Here is a 25,507-nt window from a genome sequence, read left to right on the forward strand (position 1 = left end):
GTACCTATCTGGTTTTAAAAATTCTGCATGTATCAGTATGTGAAAATACATGACACAATGAAATGTATAAAAATGTAATCGGCTATAGGAAGAAAGTAATCCCTGCAATTATGGCATATAATTTGTTGTACCCAGTGATTAGAAGTTACCTTATCTTACTGCTACTTTAATTACTCATTGGTTTTCCAAATAAACCAAATTATAAAGATTCATTTATTATCTTTGAGGCAATCTTAAAATTATGTAATTAACCATTTTTTCTGTATGTTTGCTAATAAACTACCACAGCACAATTATTTGAAAAAATTGTGCTGGGTCTGGCTTGGATGGAGTTAATTTTCTTGATAGCAGCCAGAATGGAGCTGTGTTTTAGGTCTGTGGCTTTGGAACAGTGAAAATTTGTTTGGAAATCTTCATTTGTCCATTTCTATTTTTAAACATTTAGAATAGATTTTTATTTATTATGTCTAAGCTTTCCTATTTGATGTTATGTTACAAACCTGTCTTTCAATTTTTAGTAAAACTGAGATGCTTGTGTGATCATATCAATCAAAGACTTTAAGGAAACTTCCAAATCTACATGGAGAGACTGTTTTGTCTGTATTTCTTCCATGGGTTCCCAACTGTCAGCATGCAACATTTTCTTGTGGATAAAATATCCAAACTTTCATCTTAACAGAGCCGCCACCATCAACCCCCACCCCCTGTATTACCTACAAATTAGAACACAGCAACTTGCCATGATGTGCCTGATTTTTTTTCCCATGATAATCATATTTTTTCAATACAAATGTAATCTCTGGTGCTTTTATGTGCCAAATATAATAAGTTATCATATTTTTTACATACCAAAAAATATCTTTTTTTGGTTCAGTCTAGTATTTTCTTAATTTAGGTCACTAGTAAAAAAAAAGGGGAGGGGAGAGAAAGGAATTGTGGTAAAGTTCAGTATTTGTTCTTTTGAATATTTGCATATGCCCAGCTATAATGGTATGTGAACTTCATTTTTAAAATGAAGAAAAAGATCTTTGAGACTGTTTTGGCATATGTAATTTATCACCTTTGTAGTCCTTATCTCTACCTCATTATTCATTTTCTACTAGTACTGACTATTTCTTTTGGCATATATAATTTGGCTGTGCATTCCATATGACATCTGCCCACCTTGATTTTACCACATTTGCTGGCGTGCCAGATCTTCTTAATCCTGTCATACCTTGTACTGACATTTAGGACCATCTTTAGGAATGTCTTTTGTTCACTGTGTCTGTGTAGCTTGCCCTTTCTTTGACTTTTGTTGCTTTAAAACTGAAGTGAATTTTTTTTTATTGAATTGCTAGCTCTCCTTCCCTACAAGGTACAAGAAAGAAGAATACTGCCAACACTGCTGCCAACACTACAAATACACTTTTGCTGAGAATAAGTTCCTTTATGTTATAACACAAATAGTTGCATGTATTCCTGGATTCTAAAAATCTAGAAATTAAGGTGCTTTCCTTTGTCCTAAAATTTCTTGGATTATTTTCTTGTGAACACTATAATCATTGGACAATGGTTTGCAATAATTAAAAAGTGTATTGTATATACACGTTGCAAATGTTCCATGAGAGAGCCCTCAGAAAATTCATAGACTCCTGCATCACTAGTATCCTAAAAATTCAGGATTTATCCCTACCCTGTGCAAATGTACACTAAATGTGAGTCAGAAGTCCTGAGCTATGTGCAACATGTTAAAACAAGTCAGCTCTTTCAGCAAGATCTAAAAAAATGACTGAAGAAACCACCATAGTATCTAGCCAGCTAAGGGGAAATTTTCATGGTTGTTCTTTACACATGGATCATTTGAAGATATTCTTCAAAACGAATTTGGGGTGACTGTCCATTTCCTTCCTCTGGATCTCTAGTGAGATATGACTTAAATGCTGTGCAAGTAAAATCTTAAGCTGAAATAATAATGAAATAAGATTAAAAAAAAAATAGAAATTACAAATAAGAATGTAATTTTAAAAGGATATCAGGCAGTATACTATTTTTTTATCAATATGAGACTTTTGTTAAGAAATTTTTAGCTTTCTCTTGTAAGCTCTTACATGATTTATCTAGCTGAGTTACAAGAGTCAAGTTGCATAGAGCCTCTCCCACAAGTAAGTGTTTGAAAGATAGTATCACTTGTGATTTTTCTGCCTGAGTGAAAAATACCACAGTAAGAATGAGGATTTTTTTTGATGGTACTTATAATGTCATTCACTCTGGCTCAGCAGCATTAAATTTGTGGTGCTCATTTTTTTGGAATCTAGAGCTAATCTTATTAAATATGATGTAGGATAAACTCAGAAGCTATGCTTCCATTGTCGTCCATTACTGAAAGTGTACTAATGCTCAAAAACTATTTATTTTATAACAACCATTCCTGGCTCAGTCGCTTATTGTCTAGGAATGGAAATTTTTCTATTCAAATTAAAGCTCTGACCACAAAGCTTAATTTGAAGAGATTTCTTTATTCTAAAAACATACCACTTGTCAGGAATTCTTCAAGCCCTTGTGGAAATGATGTTTCTTCCCTTCTGTCTTGCATGGCTTTCTTGAAGTTCTTGATATCCTTATTTTTGCAAATAATGGTCAGTATGTGCTGAGAGAGAAAAAGAGAATGAAAGAATCCTTTTAGTGTGTTTGTTAACCATTGACTGGGTTCTCAGCCATCCAACTTTGATCCTTTTTTCACTGAATTCCCTTACTGAGAATGGAAATAGAGAAAACATGTTCAATTCTATGAGGTATGTATAAAGTAATAGCAAAAAAGAATAAAGATCTTCAGTGCTTCGAGAACAAATCTGTGACTATCAGTCTCTGAAATCTTGGAATAGTTAGTATAAACATCACTTCCCTTTCATTCAGATCTCTCAGGTGATGTTCAGCAGTTGTTATCACCTCTGAGAAGCACAGCAGGCCCTTTGTGGGATTTCACACCCCTCCCCCCTCCTTCTGCCCACCAGTCTTTGCGGTATCCATCCCTCTTCTATTTCAATATATTTTAGGATCTAATCAGGAATTTTATCATTACTAAGAAAATCTGCTCCCATATATCTAAAAATTTAGGTTTCATAGATCTTACAATTTAATATTAAGTTCCTTTCTGAATTAATCTATGAAGACCTATATTTCTTTGTAACAATATTATCAAGTAAACTTGTGAAGCATATATGACTTCTGATGGATTAGATCTCTGCTGGCATCCATTTTTCATCCTAAAATGGTATTCCTAAATACGCATCCATGATTAAGAATAAAAACAGTATTGATTTTCATTGAAAACAAGTTGTATCTCTATATTAATTTTTCGCTTTCCTCCCACATAGTTTATAAATTTCAGAGAATTCCTGTTATTGTATAGATATTTATTCTTCTAATTGGAAAGGTACAGGTGAGGTATTTAATGTGCAAGTCTGTAAGAACTCAGAAACCTGAAGTTTACAAAACCTAGAACTTCTTCCCAAGCAAGAGTACAACAAAATAGTCAATACTTTTAGAAAATGAGACCTGCCATCAAATTCCATTATTCCTCAGAACTGACCTTTTCATTCATCTAACATAACTGATAGTGAAGATCTTGTTTTCCACTAAAATTTCGCATTTTCCATTACAGTGACCCCACAACCTTCTGTTCTGTGTTTTCTAATTTTCTTTTTTTTTGACCAATTTTTTCCCCATTCCTATTTCTTAGGACTACTATGTTAATATTTCCCAGGTACAGAGATTACTGCTGCAAATGTTATTTCCATCTTTTTTAGGAGGCACTTTTAAATATTTCATTTACAGTAATTGAAGTAAGTAAATAAATAAGATCGGTGAAGAGGACAAAAATCTTTTACAGATGTGTGTGTGACTATATATGTTCACACACATGAAAGCTTACAAAAATAGAGAATTATCAAGATGTTCTCCAAGATGTAAATATGTCCTCAGATAGAAACACTTTGTGCTTAATGCTGTTCTATAGAAATACCAAAGAAGGAGAAAAAAAGCCTTTTCTGATGCCAAACAAAAATATAAAGCAAGTGTTCTTAATGTAGTAAAGAGCATCAGGAACAAAATTAGGAAAACAAACTTCAAAGGTCAGAGACTGTGATAGTACCCAAAAGAAAGGCACCATTTGTGCTAATGAACAATAGCTACTGGGTAAAATCCACTTAGCCTTTTGTTACCATCAGACAACCATTTCTGAACTGCAGAAATTAAAGAAAAGTCTCTTCTCAGCAACCTGCCAGAAATGAACTATTCCAGGCAACAGTAATTTTGTAAGTCCTAAGGGGAAGAATGTTATGCCCTTGCAATGCTGACAGTTTTTGAAATCAGAAACACTTCCAAAATGAAAGGTGTTTTTTTTATCTAGAGGTAAATATTTCATTTGTGCAACATACTACAGTAATTGTAATAGAAAATGACAATAAAAAAAGAAATTGTGTATTTTAAAATTACTTAAGTAAGGAAAATTAATTGTGTGATGATTTAGATGGTGTGAATGCAAGGCCTCTGAAGTAAAATAAATCAGTGTGAACAGTCTTCCTTAGAATCATCTGTGTATGGATATAAAGTGAAGAGCAATTTTAACAAAGGAAATAATGGTTGCAGTGTTATATGTTAAGTTCTTAGAAAATCCTTGGTTAGAGGGACAAGGGCTTTTTTTTACTGTTCTTGTTGTGCTGGTGATGAAATCTCAAAGGACCAGGGAAGGCAGTTGAGCTATACAGCTAAGAAAATAGGTTTTAGACCAATTTTCCTTTTTCCTTTCCTTAATTGTTAATATCTCCTTCTTCAGAGCTACTGTGGATAACTTCATTTAATCAGAAAAAAAATGTTTGCTATATAACACACTTCTATTTTAGAATTTTGTTTAAATGGTAATACTTTCCCATGTTGCCAGATTAGAAGCTTTTTATAGGATCAAGGTCTACCCTGATCCTCTAACAGACTGTTCTTGAGCAGTTAATGGCATTTACTTTGAGTCCCAGAAAACTTTTGATCAGCAGATTTGATCAAACATTGTAGTAATAAAGCTTTGTCTTCCTAGGGTGATTTTTTTTGCATAAATTTTGAAAAAATGTTCCCTGATGTATAGAATGTTGAGTGGCTTTAAACGCAAATGTAATTCGCTCAGGATAAAGTAGATAATGTTTATTATTGTTTTCTTGAATTAAGTTATACAGGTTAAAAAACTTCTCTTTTGCACAACAATACTGCTGTTTCCTTCTTGTACAGATAGTTTTGATTGTAGCTCATCTAATTCTCTTCTCTTTTACTTGCTTTCTGTTTTGAGAACATAATTTTCCTTAAGTGTTAGATCTCAGATATCTCTTTAAAAAACATCTATTGACGTCATGAGGGTAATCTGTGGATGTAGGGCCAGAAACAAAAAGGAGAGAGGAGATCAGTTTTTACATCTTCTTCTTCTTCTATTCTGTTGATCTTTCTGAACTCAACAATAAATACAGTTTTATGTTAATATATCAAATTTAAAAAAAAAAAAAAGAAATTTATCCTTATTTCTAGGAAAAATTTTCTTAAGCTTTTCTTTTTTCATCTTTTTAACCAGTGCTTAGATATTTCCTCTTTTATAACAAGTGCAGTTGCAGTAGTAAGTAATATATATGGCTTGTCTAAAGGAAGAAAATAACATACAGGAAGGCAGGTTGTTAATTTACTGCTTGTTGGCAGCTCCACACTAGCATCTTGCTTGCCTATTCTTAGTGCATAGGAGATGCAAACTAACTTGCTGTATCTGAAGGGTGGAAAAGAATGATACCTTGCAAAAACGATTTTGAAGATGCAGTGTCAGAATTCATATGACTTTAAAACTTTGTATGGAATATCTGGTCCATTATTAATTCATACTTTACTTGACTAAAACTTCCCATCAAAATAAGATTGCATCTTCACTAATTTTTACAGCTACAGGTCTCAGTATTATCCTTCAGTCTGAATAACTACTGGAGATGCAGTATTATTATGGGATGAACTGAAGGTTTTTTTAAATACAGCAAATGAATATAAACTTTGTTCATACTGTGCTGCCCTAAGTCCTGCCTTCTGTTTCAGTTCTTCATTAATTTTTTTCTCTTGTGACCTTTGCTTTAGTATGTTTTGCACAATAAGCCTGTATAAATCTCACAGTATTATAAAGGTAATAAATAAAGGTAAGACAAATTGGGCCTAACTGTGGTATAGTTAATTCAAGTAATAGTGCCTCAGTAGGCTTGAATTTCGTCCTGGGTTGTCTACACAGGATCCATGCTCTAGAATGTGAAAAATGGTGTAACATAGGTGGTGTACCATTCCCTTGCATAGCTTTCATAGTTCCTGTCTGCACAAACAGAAATACTTTTAAAATTAATCTTTTAAAATGGGAAATTTCCTAAACTTTTAAAATTAGTAGATACAGCATGATTACTAGCCACATTCCATTATATTTAGTATTTCTTGAAAAATATTTGTTATAACTTGCAAATACAATGTCTGAGTGAGAGATATTAAAAGTCGTATGACATGATTCCATCTTGATAATTTGCAGTAGACTATGCTGGTAGTTCTAACAGACTGTCAAATGCTTTAATAGGGACATGAAAATGTAGTTTGCTAAGATACAGTGATAAACAACATTGCTTTTGGTTCAATTATAAGACTTGCATGCAATTCTTTGAGCTCTGCAAAACCCTAAGAAGATAAAAATGAAAAGCAGACTCTGAAGAGCTTTTATTTGTCTTTTTGATGACTCTCTAGCCTTGAGAAAATATTGAACCTGATTATTATGGTTGGAAAAGTACACTTTTTGTGGAAAGGAGAGTGAATTCATGGTTTTCTGTTAAAGCTACCCTTTGAGAGCTGTGAAACCATCTTCAGAGATCCCTGAAAATTCTGGGAGGGACATCCTGTCTGCTTTTAGCTCTGTTTTGCATGGAGACTTCTACAACATTCTTCTCCCTGTCCAGGCACTTGTAGCAGTGCTAGCTGCTCCTCTAAGCAGTCATTTTTATTTCTGACCACAAAGGGCAGCTTTAACAGCCTCTACAGCTGTGTGACACCTGAACTTATTATAATGGCTTGGAGAAACAGACAATCACATTTCAAGCATAATTGTAGCTTTTACTCACATCCTGATATAGTGTTAGTCATTTAAACTTCAATTTTCCAAGTCTGTGCAAATTTTTACAGGGCTAGTTTTGGATACTATGCTTTAATTCTGATAGGTTGGTTATGGTGAGTGTGAGGTTCAGATTGTAGGCACCTAGATTTAGGTGTGAAAATACAGTGTATCCATGGGTGTAGCTGTCTATCTTTCGCTATAGTTAATGGAGATCTAGTCTATACAGCTAGTGGAGTCTAGAAGGCAATTTTGCTCAACCCTACAGGGCTCTGGCACTGGTCATCTTAACAAATTCTCTAGCCTCTGTTGACTGTATGGACTTGATCTCTGCTGGCAAATATAGCAACTTAGATGTTTAACTCATATGCAGACAAGTAGTTACGCATAGAAATGTAGGTGTCTACAGGAAAGGAATACTGCCTGTAGAGGGGAATTCTTGTAGTGAGGAGTTATGGTGAGGCTGAACATTCATAATGGCAGTTCTTCAGCCTCCTTATTGCCTGCTGATATGATTGTAGAGAAAGGAAGCAGCTGTGCTCGATTAGGACTGTAGAAATATGTTTTTTCTTGTTTATTTCAAAGCAGTAAGGATGTAAATATAAACACGTTGATATTTTTATGTACTCTGAAAGAGACAGGGTTAAGCCATATATTGGTTTTGTAATTTTTTATTTCCTGGTTCATATATAAATTTTTAATAAACTGATGAAAAGACCAGATTATAAAAAAAATACAGTACTTAAAATTCTACTGGCCATTGTGGCAGTGTACTCATTTTGCACGTGTGCTTAATCTAAAGTACACCTTTTTTTAATTTTAAGGCGTATTACTTGAAATCCTTATCAGAACCACCCAAAATTCAGCTCTGTGTGGCTTGAGATCTAGCACTGCTATTCTAAATGATATATGATACTGAAGTACGAGCATTCAACTATCCAATTCATTAAGTGTGTCATGGAAATGTTTATTTTTGATCCTAAGGGGGGGAGTATGCTTATCCCTTGAGAGGACAAGGAAAGGTCATCACTTTCAAGGATTCTACCATTTGACCTGAAAAAGCATCAGTGGGCTCCTCACAGGCAAATTTAGAAGACACAGGATTGTGCAGAGAGGAGCAGTGGAAACAATTGGAGCATTAGGACTGAAGCCCAGAATATGTGAAGCAAAAAGATTTTTACTCATCCACTTCTGGTATTAGAAGAAACAGTCAAAGGAGAAATGCCCTAGTGTATGTTTTTCTCCCTGTATTTCAACTGCAGACTGAGATATTATACCTGCTATATATAAACATACACATGTGTACATATTTATGTTACGTAACACATGAACTTTCAATATCAAATAATACATACCTCCATTAAAACTACAGACTGGGAATAAGTATACTGCAGGTATGCGAGAGTCCTATTTCATGCAGTCTCAGCACTGCACCGGTGGGTTTTACTTTCCCTCTTATCCCCCCCTCTGTCCTATAGGATTTACATGACAGAAGAAGGGTCTGAAGACAGGGAAATTCATAGAAGCTTAAGGATCTTTTGCTACACACCTATACACAGTCGTAACAAAATGGTAGCAGAATCCTTGACAGTTTTAATCTGCTTTACAGTAAGTATGAAATACAACAACTCACAAGATGGGTGTTTGCCCTACGGCTATATCAGCTGCCTTCAGAGAAGGCTAGACAGTATACAACCTTCATTGTGTAATGTCTATGTGTTTTGGTTTGAAAACAATGTCAACCCTTTCCAGATATGGAAAGGGATGCTAGAATGTGGCACTGCTGGAGTTGAGGCAATCATTACCGACCTTCTGGCACTGGGAATAAGTTTCTCATTAAGCCTTTCCCCAATACTAGAAAACAGGAGAAAATTTACTTAGGTACTACTGGGATGAAGATGGGGAGTTATGCATACAAGTGTGACATCTTGTAACCAGGAAACCTTTCATAGAACTGAGTGAGTCACTGCAGATTTCAGTCAAGCTTCTGTTTTTCAGGTTCATTTACCACTACCAGTACATAATGCATTCTACCAATGATATTTCTACGATACATTTTGTAATTAATTTATTGAAATCTAGCTTCTTGTTATGGAGCAAACCCACAGAAAACAGAGCAGGATGCTGTACACATTTGAAGTTGTTTAATCACATTCAAAGCATTTTTGGCACAGATAGAAAGAACAATGATGTAACATATATATAAGAACAGTGAGGTGTTTGAGAGGAAAAAGGAGTTCTTGTTCTTTCCTCAAAAGCAAAATATTCCCATTGTGCTATGCAATAGTCAAAGCTACTTAGTCTGAACAGACTTGATAAAGAACTTTACAGGAATTTTATATAAAACCAACATTACTTTTTCACAAACATAATGAAGTAGTTTTCTGCAGTAACAGGGGGATTGGATCTGGTTTGAAAGTAGCTCGCCATCTTAAAGGACAGTGACTGAGTAAGTATTTTGGACAGTGAAAGGGAGTTAGCTATATAAATCCTGTTGTGGTAACATACTCTGCAGTTGCACTTTTTTTCATAAATGAAGATCAACTATTGTATATCGTGTGAGGATTTATATTAAAAGAAAGTTTGTTTTTACCCTTTATACCTGTCACAAACCATGGAACTTAAGGTGATGGAAATTTTGTAAAAAATAATGTGAAAATTGGATGTGATAGAGGAGAGTAAGACTTGTAAAAACTGGTAATGTGGATGTATAACAATAATACCCAGTAAGTAATACCTTTTAAAATATGAGTCTAACATTCATGCTTCATGGCATAAGTTACTTCTCAATGATGAGCAAGCTCCTGTGAGCAAGTCATTCCAAACCCACTTGTTGACAGTTTTCCCATAGTCTGAGGCATTTGATACTCTGGTGAAAGAGAGAGTAGTTTTGGTAGAGCATCAGTCTGACTTGCTAGATAGGTTCCTTTGTTTGTCAGCTTGGTAATGAGAGTTTTCAGGTTAACAGTTTTGGGGAAATTAGGGAAATAGGATACTGATAATTATGCTAAATATTTTGGGAAAAAGAATGATACAATTCATGTTCGCTGGTTTTGTGTTATATACAGGCTTACAGTTCCATAAAGCTAGGACTCAAATCCCATGTTTTAAATACATTTAAAATGCTCTAAAAATGCTTTAAAAAGTCTGGTCTTGGATGTATATTGTGACACAATAGAAGAAGTAATGATTTATAACATGTTGTTAACTTAGTCATTATAATTACTCTTAAATATGTGGGTGGTTTTTTTCATTAAAATTAGGAAAATAAGGCACTCATCCATATAAGCTTCAGTTCAACTTTTTAAAAATGCATTTTGCAATTAACATCTTTTAGGATATTCTTCCTGTTTCTCATAAGTTAGTTTGGACAAGTAATTTTTATCTGCCTCGGTTTCTCTTTGTCTGGGTACTGTGAAGCTCATTAGCTTTTATGGAAAGCTAATGACTCCCTGTGGTAGGTTGACCCTAGCTGGCAGCTGACCCCCCACCTAGGAGGAGCAATGGCTACTTTGGAAGGAGCTTTATTGTTGAACATGATATTATATGGCATGGAATATCCCTTTGGTCGGTTGGGGTCAGCTGTCTCAGCTGTGTCACCTCCCAGCCTCTTGCCCACCCCCAGCCTACTTGCAGGGAGGACAGAGTGAGAAAAAGAGAAGGCCTTGATGCTGTGCAAACACTGCTTAGCAATAACTAAAATATTGGTGGGTTATTAACAGTTTTGTTCACAAATCTAAAACGCAGCACCATACAGGCTGTTACGAAAAATATTAAAACTCCATCCCAGCCAAACCCAATATACTACTCATACAGAAAGTCCTACAGAGTTGCTAAGTAGTATTATTCCTGTTTATCTTAGCGATTTGTCACAATGTATGGTTGAAAATATGGGATTAAAATCTTTATTATTCATTCATATGGAGTGAGTGAAGAAAGAAACAATCTCAGATTTTACCGTTCTAGCATTTATTCCAATTGGAGTGATATGGCCACAGGCTACAGATTCCCACTTGTGTTAACTGTAAAATAAATTAATGGAAGTGTGAAGATTTGCTCTCATGTCTTACAGGCTTGAGTTGCACAGGATCCCAATATGCACTCTGACAAATGCCTTTATATGCTGCCTGATACTGTGCATGATTTCGCTGCATAGAAGAGACATGAGGGTTGAGATTCTCATAAATATTAATCAGGGATTAATGAACGGTGGGAGGCTTCTGCATATCAATCTATATGAGAGGAAACTTTGCATTAGATACACCACCATCTATCTATAAATCACTTGGGAAAAGTAAAGGTACTCTCAGTATCTCTTGTTTTCCAGCAGCCTAATCATAAAAACCAGGCTAACAGTACATAAGCGACAGACAGAATTTCATTATGTGATTATGAATAGCTGTATTTTTTAAATCCTATTAGAAAACTAAGTGCTTTTGAAAAGTTGTAAGATTATGGTAGCTTTGGGGGTTGAGTTCAGCTATTCACAGAACGTAGAGTAGTAGTGCAGACTTCTTACTCAGGTTTAATAGCTTTGCTTTACTTTGAATGGAAAAAAAATTAGGATAGTGAAAGCTTAGCCCATGCACTTGCTGGTTTGGTTTACTGGGACCTCCAACAAAAGTCTCTTACTAATATCAATTTTGTGAAATGCCCTATTACACAGGGACTGTAGATACCACTGGTGGACAACATTTTGTTACAACTCTGGTAAATCACCCTCTTTTATTACATAGGGCTTTTTTGGGTCCCCCAATCTACTAACCTGTTCAGTCCAAAGCTGCCTTTAACTTTAGTGACTTGCAGTACTGTTTTCTGACAAATTTGATAAATACTATTTTTTTACAATTGCTCGTGCCTCCTCATCAGAAAGACAAAGGCCAACCTGACAATGAAAGCAACGTTAATAATCTGACACTGGCATGCTGACAAGGTTCTTGATACTGGACAGAAGGGAAGTACAGACAGATTCACCTGGTGGTTAGAAAGCAGCAATTAGATTATCAGACAGTGGGCTGAAATTTATTTGCAACTGATCATTGCTATATGCAAGCAGGTAACTGTTCTGAAGCAGGTCTCCATGATCTATCACTGTTCTTCCAACCTATCCACCATGATCTTCTACATTTAGATCAATAAACCTCAAAGCAATAACCATCCCAGCCTTAAAACATCTTTCTTCCCAAGTAAAGTTATAGCTGTTATAGTTGTAACATTATACAAGCAGTTCACAAACTTCCTGAATTTGAAGACCAATGTGTTGTCAAGGGGGACATTTATTTTGAAGCTATATATGTGTGTGTATGAAAGATCAGTAATTGTAAAAGTTATTAGTAACTCACATGTAAAATTCACAATTAATTAAGACCAGAAAGAGTGTAAAATTGATTTTTTAAAAACAACTTTTTTCTATACAGTGGATGTCAAAGTGGCATCTAAGACAGATTCCTCTACATACTACTTTTTTTCTTGTGTGTGTGTATGAGCTAAGGTATTGTGTCAAATCACAATTTCATGAGATTTTGTCCTGGTTTCAGCAACCACGACAGATTTGAAACGCTTGGTTGCTTCTTAAAATCTCAGCATCAAATATTGAGTGGTATAAGATTAAAATCTACTGTATGTATGCAATTTTGATTGTATGAACAAAGCCAAGAAATTGGTGTTTCATATATACACAGGCTAGAAGAGACGACAAAAACATCTTATCTGACTTTCCATATATACATTAAAGATTTCAAATAGTCATCCAGAGATTCAGATATCTAAATCTACATCTACTTGGATTTGGCCAAATCTTCCAAAAAAGCCCATAGTCTTTACCTGGAGATTCCCACCAAATTTATCACCTCTGTGGTGGTTTGTTGCAATGGTTTATTGTCCCCATTGTTAGAAAAAATTGCCTATTTCTAATTTAAATTTGTCTGGTTTCAGCGTGCAATCATTGTTACAATTCTTCTGTGAAATTAAAGACAATATTACTAAACAGTATGTTCTCTCCATTCAGGTATATATATGTTGTAAATAAATCATGTCTTTATATTTTTCATAAGCTAAATATATTGGACTCTCTCAGACTGTTGCTTAAAATCATTGTCTCCATCCCTCAAATGATTTTCAGATTTTTCCTTGCCCCTAATTTTTCAATATTCCTTTTTAGAAGGGCAGATCTAAAACAACATAAAGCATTCTTAATTTGGTCTCCCCAATGTAGAATACAGGTATAAGACTGTTGCATTATTCTTACCTTTCTCTCTCTATTCCTCCAAGGACTGTACAAGGCCTTTGGGGTCCTTTTTTTTTTTTTTTTTTTTTTGACTCATTATACGCAGGTCTCATATTGACCTGCATGTCTGCTATGATCCTTAAATCCCTTCATAGTCACTGCTTTTCAGGATATTGTTGTATATGCATGTCCTGCATTCCTCATTCACATGTAAAGTTGCTCAACTTTACACTTCGCTACATTTGAACTTATTTTGCTTGAATGAGCAACTGACTAATATAATGACTTTCCTGTCATTATTGACAACCTTAGTGTCATGGACACATATTTACATCCAAATTGCCTGTGAAAATTTTGTGAAGTGCCAGAGTTGGTACCAAGCAGAAGCAAAACTTCCCTGCAAAATGATGATTCTGCATTGACAACTACTTTTTATTGCAGAGAAATTATTTTTCCTTCAGGTATCAGTTTTTATTCCAAGAAAGGTATGCCCTCCTGATATTCAGTTACCTTCAGCAAGGTTTTCTAATAAAAAAATTAAATTAGGTTTGTCTGACAAAGTTCATTTTTCCGTAAACCCATGTTGACTGCATTATGTTCATTTTTTTGTAGCTGGTTCTCATATCATCTATTTTATTATTTCCTTGGGATATGCACCAAGTTATTCAGCTTAGCTGGGATATCTGGCTTTATCTTATGAATATTTCAACAATCTTCTTCTAGACTTTCCAAATTTTCCTGTTATTCTGAGATTTATTAAAATGTTAAGAGCTAGTCAACTCTTTCAAAACTATCAGGAACAAATTATCTAACCTGACAGATACATATTCCTATAAAAAACCTGTTTGTCATCTTCCTCAGTTGCTAATGGCTTGGAAAATACTTCCTCATCTTTAGGTAACAAAAGTATAATTTCTCATTCTTTGTTGGTTTTTTGTTGTTGGTTTTTTTTTTGTTTGTTTTTGGTTTTTTTTTTTTTACTATGCCAGACATGGAATCCTTAGTTTTCCTTATCAGTTTTCTTCACTTCCTCTTTTCCCTTCTGTATCTTTCCTCCAGACTTCCATTACTTTTTCCATCCTTACACCTCTGCCTAGCAGTTCTCATAGACTAAGAATCAGTCACACAAACCCCACAGACACATGAACAGACCTCTCTCTTGATTTGTTCAGCTTCTCAAAACCCCAGCCACACAGCTCTCACTGAGACAGGCAGACAAACAAATATATCAAACACACAGCTTGCCAAATACTTTTACATCCAAGAAGATTGGCAGCTTCAAAACTATTTTTCCCCCGCTTCTTTTTCATCAGTATTATTGGGCTGTTTGGTATTTATGTCTCTGTCTAGCTTTACTGAATTTTAGTTGGGGCACTGAAAAGCTACAGGCAATATGACAGGCTGAGAAAGAATTGTTTGAACAACATTATTGATAAAATCCTATTCGCTCTAATAAATTACTTTTGGCAGTCGTACTTCTAGTTCGGGGTGGGGAGTAGGTCCTTCATGAAGGTTTACCAGCTTCCCACTTCGGATCTTCTCTCCCACCCAGGTCCAAAGTTCTATCTAATTTTAATATTCACAAATATTATTTTGACAAAGTGATTTTCCTATATTCTTATTCAAAAATATATATTTTAGTTGTCTGTACTTGGTCCCATCTGTCCTTTTAGGACCTCAGTTGCAATGGTAGCCTGTAGCATGATCAGGTAGAAACTGTGTTGGGCCTTAGATAACCTATATTTTCACCCAGACTTTGCTAACGGATCATTATGTAGCCTTAGGCAAGTCATTCAGCTTCTTTCTTTACTTGCTGTAATATTTGTAAAGTGCTTTGAAATCAGTAAGTAAAACTGCTACTTAAGTTCACTGTATTATACTGCTCACATAGCTGATCTTTTGGTGTACACAGCTCCAAAAACATTACCTTCTAGGCTAACTTTGCATCTGCTTCCAAAGTAGAGGGGTTTTTAAAGTTTGAACTAGAAAACATTATCAAGCAAAAAGTCTTCAGCATGTTAACATTACAAGAAAGTAGAATTATATTTTTCCAGGGCTAGAGAAATTGGTACTTAAACAAAGGAAGTGAGACCATGTCTCACAAAGCTGTGTTTTCAAATTCAGGAATAAGTAGAACACAATGAATAGCATGGATAGTTGTAAATAATTTTAAGTCTACAAAGGTGAGAAGATTTAAGAACATGAAAATGAACAATCACAGAAAAAAAAATTATGTTAAACTGCCCCTTGCACACTTTAAAAGTAAGATACATTGTAAATGGGTATTTGGGTATAGCTGATTATCAGAATAGATGTGATTAGCTGCTGCAACAGGAGATTATAAAATCAAGTTTCTAATAGCTTCAGAGCAAGGGACAGTACATCTCCTAAGTGCAACAAATACAGCATCAGAATAAGGTTGTTGCAATCCTGAAGCCAGTTTCTTTAGTTTTCAAGTAAACTCAATTACCAAAGCCGAAACCACTATTTAAATTGCAAAAACAGTCTATCCAAGATACTGTAAGCTTTTTACTTGTGGTTTTTAGACTGGGAACTAAATGTTGCAAAGAGATAGATAAAGCTGCATGAGAAACTAAGATGTTTTGGAAAGTTGTGGTTGAAATACTTGAGACATGATATGCTATCAGCTGGTTTATGTTTTAAAATGTGTTTGCTGAGTTGTTCTGGAATAAGGATGTGATTAGCCCTGAAGATCTGGAGTCCCTTGCTGTAGACAAACTTCCTTTTTTTTTAAATCTACCTGTGCTAGTGGGAAAGTTTGTACACACATTCTGCTCTGGCTCCTAAACTATTTCATTCATACCAACCAGGTTAAGCAACAGACACTATTTAAAGCATTTAAGTAATTACACAATAACTAAATTCATCTTAATGGCATGAGTTGGGGAATGCTTATGCAAACCTCTTAGCGGGCAGAATCTAGGGGATTTGTCTGGCAGAAGGTACCACCAGGTAATGAGAAGCTGGAGGACAAACCATCAGCAGCATCCTTCTCAGTGGGGAAAGCTAGTTGTCAAGCATGAGTCTTTCCACACCTTCAACTGATGTAACACTTAGGGAAGGTATGTAAGACCTTATCTTTAATATAACTTTGGAGAACATATTCACTGTTTTGGTAATCAATGGGTTTATGCAACCAAAGTTAACATAAGCTAAGTGTACCTGTGGTTCAAAAATATGTTATGCTGGGAATAATATTTGAGAAGGAAAGATTAATAACTTCTATATTCCTCTTGAAATCAATGACATTTGAATGCAAAAATATCACATAAATTGGTCACTGCTTAATCAAGTACTCATAGGTAAGGAAGTTTTCTTTGAATCAAACTGATTTAAATCCTTCATTTTAATTGTGATTTAAATCAGCAAGTAAGAATTGCTGGCTTAGATATCTGATGCTAATTTGGTTTTGCATTTTTATTTTACTTCAGAAAGAAAGGGTCATTTTCATCAGCTGGAATAATCTTTGGAATAAATAGATTTGCAAGCAACACAAAGATTTCTTCTTTTATTTGCTTGTCAGGTTTATATGTGATATATGAAAACAATTGTTTATGGGTTTGTCCAGTTTAAAATATATTTATTTAGATTCTAAAATTTGATTTGTGGTGGAAAATGGTTATTTTTTTTTTTTTTAATTACTTATGTTTTCTCTCAAGTGGGATAGATACTGGAGTGCAACTCAAAACATACAGTGAAATTTTAACTCTTTTTCCTGAGTTAAATAAAGGTACCATGAAATATGATGGGCATACATATACAATAAAATGTATCAAATATGTTTGAATGTTAAATGACTGATTTATTACAGAAAACAATTTTTAACTATGTTTAATACAGTTTCTGAAAATAACAGGCCAAACTTTCAAAAGTGTTTATGTATTTAATCGTATAGATGGTGTCCGATGGGATTTTCAAAATCACATAATTGCTTTCGTGTATGTTTATGTATATCTGAAAATGTCACTTGGATATTAGTCTGTGTTTTAAGTACCTACCTAAGTTAAAAACAGCTTTATGAGAGCCTTTTCTTTCTCTTTTAAATAAGATTTCCTATTTTTCCCCATTACTTTGTATTGACATACTGGAAGAGAAAAATAACGTTTTCAAACCCAAAGTCAGCTTACTGAACTCGAACAAAAAGTTTTCTTTGTGTTCGCTATTGAAATTGAGATTAAAAGTAATTAAAGCAAAAAATGTCTGCACTATGTACTTATATTAAAATAGATTAAATAAAACTTTAAGAGCTGAAAGTAAAGTATTTAATGTGTGCAGTACCTGCCATCACATTGACCTAAAATTAGATATTTTCCCTTGCTTTCATGTACCTTTCACTCTTTAAAATAATGAGAATTGAGAAGGGTTCATGAGCGTCATGTTATTTTTTTTAATTTATGCAAATGACATCACTAATTGATAGTAGGTTTATTTTTTAACACAGGTATTCATAAACTTAAATGTAATTTAAGTACATTTCTTCTAAGAACAGAAATTTAAGAAATCATATTGAATAGGAGCAGACCTAAGTAAAAAAATCCATTTTTCTTTGAAAATAATAATTTTTACCTATTTATTTTAGAAGTCAGGTAATTTTACTGTATTTCTAATGTTCACCAATTTGTGTTACTGAATTTGTCTTCCCAGAATTACATAGGTTAACTCACTTTTAAACAATTTTCTCCATGTTTGGCTTAACCAGTGTGATTTTTGTCCCCTGTGTTACACCATTTCACAATAATCACAGATTCTCCCATGTATCCACTTTCTCTCTCTAAAAATACCCTAATCAATCTTGCGTGTACCATCTTCTTGCACAGCAGTACGTCCACTTTCCTCCACATTCCTTCTCTCTGTTTTCTAACCTGACACCTGTACATGCTAAATCTAAGCCATAGGATGAATTCTTGCTGAGTTCACCCCATGCTTCCCGCTGCAGGAGCGTCGTTATCCTCCACTCAGCCACCAATCTGCATCACATGAACTCCACGCCCGCACCCCCCACCCCTTTACAACCTCTGCTCCTCAGACGTGGCTGATGGATTCCAAAGCAGTAACACTAGCATAGGGCAGGGATGAAGAGAGAGTGGTCTGCATGTAACTACATGAACCTAATTCTATTAGAAGTAGGGCTGAAGATTGATTATACACAATAAACTTAACAGGTCAAGAAGTTTGGCTGAGTTTATATTGTGTATAATCTTAATTCTAATATAACTTTCTATATTTGTTTTTGTTGCTTTTATGTTTTCTTATTTTATAGTGCTTGATTTAGCAATCTAGATAATTCAGTTTTGTTTTGCATTTGATATTAATGAAACCAACAGTGATGACAATGTCTAGCCCTCAGTCAATTCTCATCCAGAAAAAAGTCCTTTTAAGATGCACTGGTTTTTTTGGTTGTTGTTTTGCAGGAGTAAAGATTAAGTAGCAGATATGTGTAAGTCATTGTCCAGAATGCTGTGAACGCTCTTGGACAGTTCACTGATTGTTGTTTTACGTTGGAGGCTGTTATGTGAAAGACAATCAATCAGCTAATTCTGTTGTCCTTTTGTAACCACTGCTCACATGTGTAAAGTTGGTTATTTAACATTGAGGTATACCAAAAACATTTGAAATGTCAGAATGTTGCTTGCTATTTAACCTCTTCTATTACAGGATGATTCTGTACATAATACAGCACAAGTTTGTTTCTCATGACCAAAAAATCCTTACTACATAATAACAGAATCAGGAATCAAGGATTTATGCCTGCCCAAAGAGGGCAGGAAAAGGATAATAATAGATGGCCAAAACAGCTGAAAATCAAACTCTGCCTGATGATCCTAGTCTTCCTCTATGGCAGAACAAGAGACCTTGTGAATAGAAAAGTAGCAGTAATTGTCAATTATTTTGACATAATTTTCCTAAAGGCTCACTCACACATTTTCTAACCAAGACAATTTAATTCAGATTCCATATATTTATAAGTGGCTGAATAATCAAAGACAAAAATGATCTCATAGTGAGCTCAACTCGTAATCACGGGCAGTCTGATTCACACTGGCCCTTCTTTCGGTGGGAGTTGGACCAAATGAAATCCAGTGGTCCTACCAGTTGAAATCATTCTATGATCCTATGATATTGAAGCACTATGCAAGGATTTTGGAGGGCGGGGCTAAAATTGTAAATGTACTTTTATCAATTCAGTAGGAAGTGCAAATATAATTCACCTTGTCTTATGTCAGAGGAACTGACTGAACAATGTCCTGAAACCTTTTGACCTGTTACTTTGGTGGTTCACTGATAAGTAAACCTATTGGCGTTGCAAAGTACCATGTGAAAATCTTGTGCTAATGTCAACTCAATTGTTGGAACATTCTGGCTGTCGTAGTGCTCTATATCAACAGGATGCGAAAGGTATTTTTAGATTATGTATTCAGCATGCAGCTTCATTCTTAGGATCAAAGATTCAGAGGAAAATGTTATGTTAAGAGATGTGCCAAAGGAAAACAGCTGTTTGGGAAAAGTGCTGTGAAAGCTACTTAGGTTATAAGCAAAACTAATATACTTTCCCATGACTCCATGGTTTTTGCATATATGCAATCAAATGATTGTGCAGTCAGAACTTACACATTAACATTAGAGAATAGTCATACAGTTTATATCTAAAATGTTATAAACATTCAACTCTAGGATTTTAAAGTTTAACTGTATTATTCATGTTCAGTGAAAATTCCTTGATGTATGGAAAAAGCATAAAGGGTCATTTAAATTGTAAGAAATATGGGTCTTGTATAGTTGGGAGGCATAAACCTAAATCCTTTTACGATATTCATTTCTACTGAATTAAAATGAGGAAGATTCAGATAATTATCTGAATAACAATGAGCGCTGGGTTAAGTTAATGTTCTCAAGAAAGTCGAAGAACTATATGAAGTGAATTAAAATATGTGGGATGTACTATTGATATGTAATCTTTTTCTCCTTCCTGGCTTTTGTAAAACTTATAACTGAATAGATGTGCTCAGAGTAATGTTTACCTTTTCCCCTATGTCAGTAGGAAAAAAACTACTTTTCCCATTAATCAGATAAATGGGTTTTAGACATTTTATTTGATGGACTCTAAATTACAATTACAAGAACACTAAAAATTAAATATTATAAACTGCTTAATATCTGAAACATCTGAAGGTGACATATATAGCAATACACGGCTGCACATATTAACTCATCTGCTTTGCTTATAATGGCTTCCCATTTGTATATAATGCATACAGACTTTCTTTGATTTTGTGCTTTTCCTTCCAGGTTTGGATTTATTCTTCATAAGGATGAGCCTTTGCTCCAGAAAATTGATCTAGAAACTATGTCATACATCAAGACAATTAGTTTAAAGGATTATAACTGCATTCCTCAGTCACTGGCTTATACACATCTTGGAGGATATTTTTTTATCTGCTGTAAGCCTGATACCACTGGGGCTGTCCTACCACAGCTTATAGTGGATAGCGTTACTGATTCTGTGATTGGATATAATGGCGACGTAACCGGCACGCCACATGTCTCTCCAGATGGACACTACCTTGTCAGTATTGATGATGCAAAAGGTCTCATGAGGATCCAGTCCATAACAATGAGAGGAGAAATACAGGATGCATTTGACATTCACACTAATTTGCACATATCTGATGTAGCTTTTCAGCCATCATTCACAGAAGCTCATCAATACAATGTCTACTGTAGCTCCAGCACACAAACTGATGTTCTCTTCATGGAGCTCTCCTCTGGCAAGGTTAAGATGGTGAAGAGTCTGAAGGAGCCTGTCAAGGCAGGTGAATGGCCTTGGAACAGTAAGAACCGTCTTATAAAAGACAGCGGCCTTTTTGGTCAGTATCTCATGACCCCTTCCAAGGAATCTCTGTTTATCCTGGATGGACGGCTCAATAAGTTAAATTGTGAAATCACTGAAGTTGAGAGAGGCAACACAGTAATTTGGGTTGGAGAAGCATAAGGATCTGTGTTAGATATTTACCGAATTAATAGTTTTACACTACATTGCACTTAAATTACACCAGTCCGCAAATTTACACAATTTTAATTTTAAATTTTTAGATCCTTCTATACCTGTTATTTCTTTGACTTGAACACAATTTGAATCAACTTCCACATAAAAGTTACTAAAACAACAGCTATTTGGTAATGTTACTCCTTATTATTTATCAGCTGAGATTGTATTGTTTGACTGAAATTACTAAATATTGAAACTGATGATAAATATCATACATTATTTTAAAGGAAGTAGGAAAAAAACCACAAAAGCTTCAGGGAATTTAATATGATATTTTGCATTTGTAAATGGAAGACTTAAATATGATTCAAATTTTGGTTTGGTTTGCTTCAGACACAAAATAAGAGCTGTTGTACAACCTTTGACTCCTTAAACTGAAATGTTATGTCCTGTTCTGCTCAGTCCACTGTTTAATCTTTTTGTGCCTTGAAGTGAAAGTCTCACATAAAAGGTAAAGCATAGAAGTTGTATAATTTATTCCCACTGTGGCTACAGGATTCCTTGTCATTGGAAAGAAACTTTTGGTATCAAATTTCTAGTCTCAAGTTGTGGAACATACATGGAGGAAAAAAAAAGAAGTAATATTTGCAGTGTTTTCTGATCACTGCGATTTGAGGAGTTTATTTTTATGGTCCGTCTTAGTTGAGAGGGCTGCTTGCAGAAGCTTAACCTTTTTTTTAGAAAAAAAAAGATGTTAGGTTTTTCAGCTGTCACAGGCTTTCATCAGCAAGGGGTTTCAGTTCTATGAAAGAGAAATATTGTACTTATCCTTTCAGAGTAAACCACGTTCTAAAAACCTGGCATCAAAAAGCTTCACTTATATCGCCAAGGAAACCATTATTTAAAAACAAACAAAATGCATTTTAAGAAACTGAAAATGCAAAGAACTGAAGTCTACAACCAGTAGATAACATTTTTGCTTATGCATTGTACCATTGATCCATATTTGTTAAACTATTTGGTTAGCTCAGCAGATTTTCTATTCCATGCATCCAATTGGATTAGTGCAAAAACCAAACAAACAACAAAAACTTTGTATTTTTTATAGTTTGTTTACTTAGAATTCTAATATTAACAATGGTTAAACATGTAAATGGGAAAAATAAGATTCCCAGAAGTAGAATAACAAGTCAGTAGGATCAGAAAGCCAGCAGTAAACAACTATCCAGACTTAGAGCAATGACTTCAAAGTTTGGGAGTATTTTTATTTTTATTATGTTTTTGCTAAAGACTGCTTATAAGCTCTTAAACTGACCTCCATTTACTGAAGGCAATCAGAAAGAAATATCTTTTTTTAAACAAAATTTTACTGCAATTTAGATTGTGTAAAAATGCTTAGAAATCTGGAATTTTCTAGCATTGTAATCTTGTGTGCATTTAGCATCCTGCCCTGTGTGGTACAGTAGATCTCTCTAGCTTGAGCAAACCTCCTGTTAGGTAGATTTAACTAAGATAAGAGTCTGATTACATTTCTAGCTACTGAATCTGCTTTCCTTTTTAACAACTTTTCTCCATTGTGAACAAACAAGAATCATGTAAACTGTTACTTATTTGCAGTAGTCTGTCTCATGCATTTTTCTTCTGTAACTTACACCATGTGAATGTTCTGTATGTAGAAAATGCTTGACAAAAGGAGAATAAACCCCATAAATTTTAAACAGTCTTGACTTTGGTGAATGCTCCAATGTAGCCACACTGAAGTGGCATGTAACACAGACTTTATTTGAAAGCAAGGTAGAAGGAAGTTTATCTGCCTATTATTTTACATATATAAATAGATGTGTTTATATATATATAAAATAATATATAGTGTGGAAAAAAAAAAACTTTTTTAGAAGAGCTTAACTAACTGGAAAAGTTTCCTTTGGCTGCTACAAAGAAAAGCTCATCTATTAATCAATTAGGCACAGAGAAATTAGGATATAGACAGATGTCTATTCTCATGCCTAGTCTCTGAAGCCAAAACCCTCTAGTCTAGAAACCGTACAAACACGTAAGCCCAAACCAAGAAGCATGCACTCCAGTAGCACAGCTAAACAACTCCCTATCCAGTCTGCTTGGTGTAGCTGGATTGTACATTTACTTTGCCCTCTCCTTGCCTAACCATTAACATTACAGATAAGAATTGAATCCCATTATGATAGTGAGATTCCCTTGACAATGAAAGTTGTCCTGTGTTGTGCATGGTGTCTTACAATCTCTATCAAAGTCAGTTGTCAGTTTTAGCAGCATCTTATTCTTTTGTATTAGCAGCATTTGGCTGGAGAAGCTTTAAAACTTGAATAGACTATGTTGCTCATTATATGTAACAGGAGACGAAAATCTCTTTGACTATGTCAATAATACCACAGTAATTTGTCTAGTATAGAAACTGTCCCAATCAGTTTAGAATTCATGTTTGAAACCATTTTCTCTATTCCCATCCTAAGAATATCTCTGACTCCAGCTAGAGCAGTTTGGTAAAGAACTATTGCCAGTTCCCTGTATTTTGTTTAGCTAGTCCAGTGTAATAGCTCAAAAACCACAGTTTGGTTTTTTTCCCAGTTATGGAACTGAAACAGCTTTCTGGTGTCCAGGAGTTGTTTGATCCCACTGAATAAATGAAAAATCAAACACTGTTTTCAGTGTTTCAAATTTCCCTTAATACAAACCCGGATGTAACAACAGTTGGTTTTGAATCCTCTTTCCTAATTGCTGTTGAAAGCAGAGGCAACGAATGCCTTCTCTTATGTTGAACACTCTTATTTTACAAGCTGTTACAAACTTTCAAGACTTAGGATTTTCTTATGGAAAAGCATTAGAGAAAAGTAGCAGAAGATAATGGAAATGTAATGGAAGAAGCCAAATGTACATTGAAGACCAAGTTCTGTACAGCTGCTGAAAGTTTCCACTATGCTCCTGTACGGTATGCTAATGAATTAGAGATGTGCATTTGAGGACAGTACAGAGTGCTCTTCACCAGGGATTGTGATGGTTGAGCTGCTTTTGCTAAGGTATTAAAAAAATATATTATTTATGAGACATGGAGAAAGGACTCTGTCAAGCTATTTTAAGTCACCAAGGTAAGGAAAAAATGTTGCCAAAGTAAAAAAAATGTTACTTTTCCCTTCAGTTTGACAATAGGCATTTTTAGTAGTCCGTGCCTGAAGGTATCTTTTAAACTACTATTCCATACTGATAAACAGCTAGTTATTTGCTGCACTACTATATGTACATCAATCAATATGTATGAGGGATTAAAAACAGATTATTTTTTCTAAGTTTCTCTTTTATAAGCTAGTAGAGAATTTTACTTCAAAATATGATCTTGCAATTTTTTCACTTTTTGCATGTGGTCCAGAGTGTCATCGTCTGTCTTCATTTATATGCTTTCTGACTGCTTGGTTTATAATAACAAATTGTGAGGGATTGCTATTTAAGCAACTGCATAAATAAGTAAACTGAGCTCAGAACAACCCCTTCAGTGCATTTAATTATATTTCCCATAAACAAATTCCTTCAAACATCTAGACATATGGTGCCAAAGAGTTCATAAGTCCAAACATAAGATGTCTTTGCAAATACGTGAGAAATATGCCTTGTATAAGCATGTCTTAAGAAACTTCAATGGAAGAAATGATGAAATACGTTTCAAAAAACTCTACATATTTTTTAAGTGATATCAATGAGGTTAAGTGTCATTTTCAGTTTTTACTGACCCTCCTGCTCACACCATATCATTAAGACTGTCTGTTAAATACAGGATAAAGGGCATCTGAACATTTAAGAATATCATAGTATTAGGTAGATTTTTAATAGTGACTCTTCATCATCAGTTTCAACTTCTTTCAGTTAATAGGATCTTCTGAGCTTGAATATGGTATTTCTTTGTATTATTGAACAGCTGTTTTGTTACACCGAGGCAGTGTCTGCATTTCAGTTAGGAATGAAATATTCCCAACTATGGATTACAGAATAGCAGATTTGCAAATTATGAACGTTGTATTAAGAAAAGAACATAGTTACTACAACATTTTGGTTACTTACCACAAGATACTCAGTTTGATTTAAACTGAAAGAGCATGGTAAGCTTAATTGG

General features: G+C 34.5%; 1 protein-coding gene across 1 annotated transcript in view; it reads left to right on the forward strand.

Moving 5' to 3' along the window:
* FSTL5 (follistatin like 5) overlaps positions 1-23,072 on the forward strand; it is a 312,282-nt gene extending 289,210 nt beyond the window's left edge. The window contains exon 14 of the mRNA XM_075029092.1: positions 20,670-23,072. Coding sequence (XP_074885193.1) covers positions 20,670-21,372 — 703 coding nt within the window. The 3' untranslated portion in view covers positions 21,373-23,072. The remainder of the gene's footprint in view (positions 1-20,669) is intronic.
* The last annotated feature ends 2,435 nt before the right edge of the window (positions 23,073-25,507 follow it).

The sequence above is a fragment of the Buteo buteo genome, chromosome 1 (genome assembly GCF_964188355.1).
Source record: "Buteo buteo chromosome 1, bButBut1.hap1.1, whole genome shotgun sequence".
Classification (NCBI taxonomy): Eukaryota; Metazoa; Chordata; class Aves; order Accipitriformes; family Accipitridae; genus Buteo; species Buteo buteo.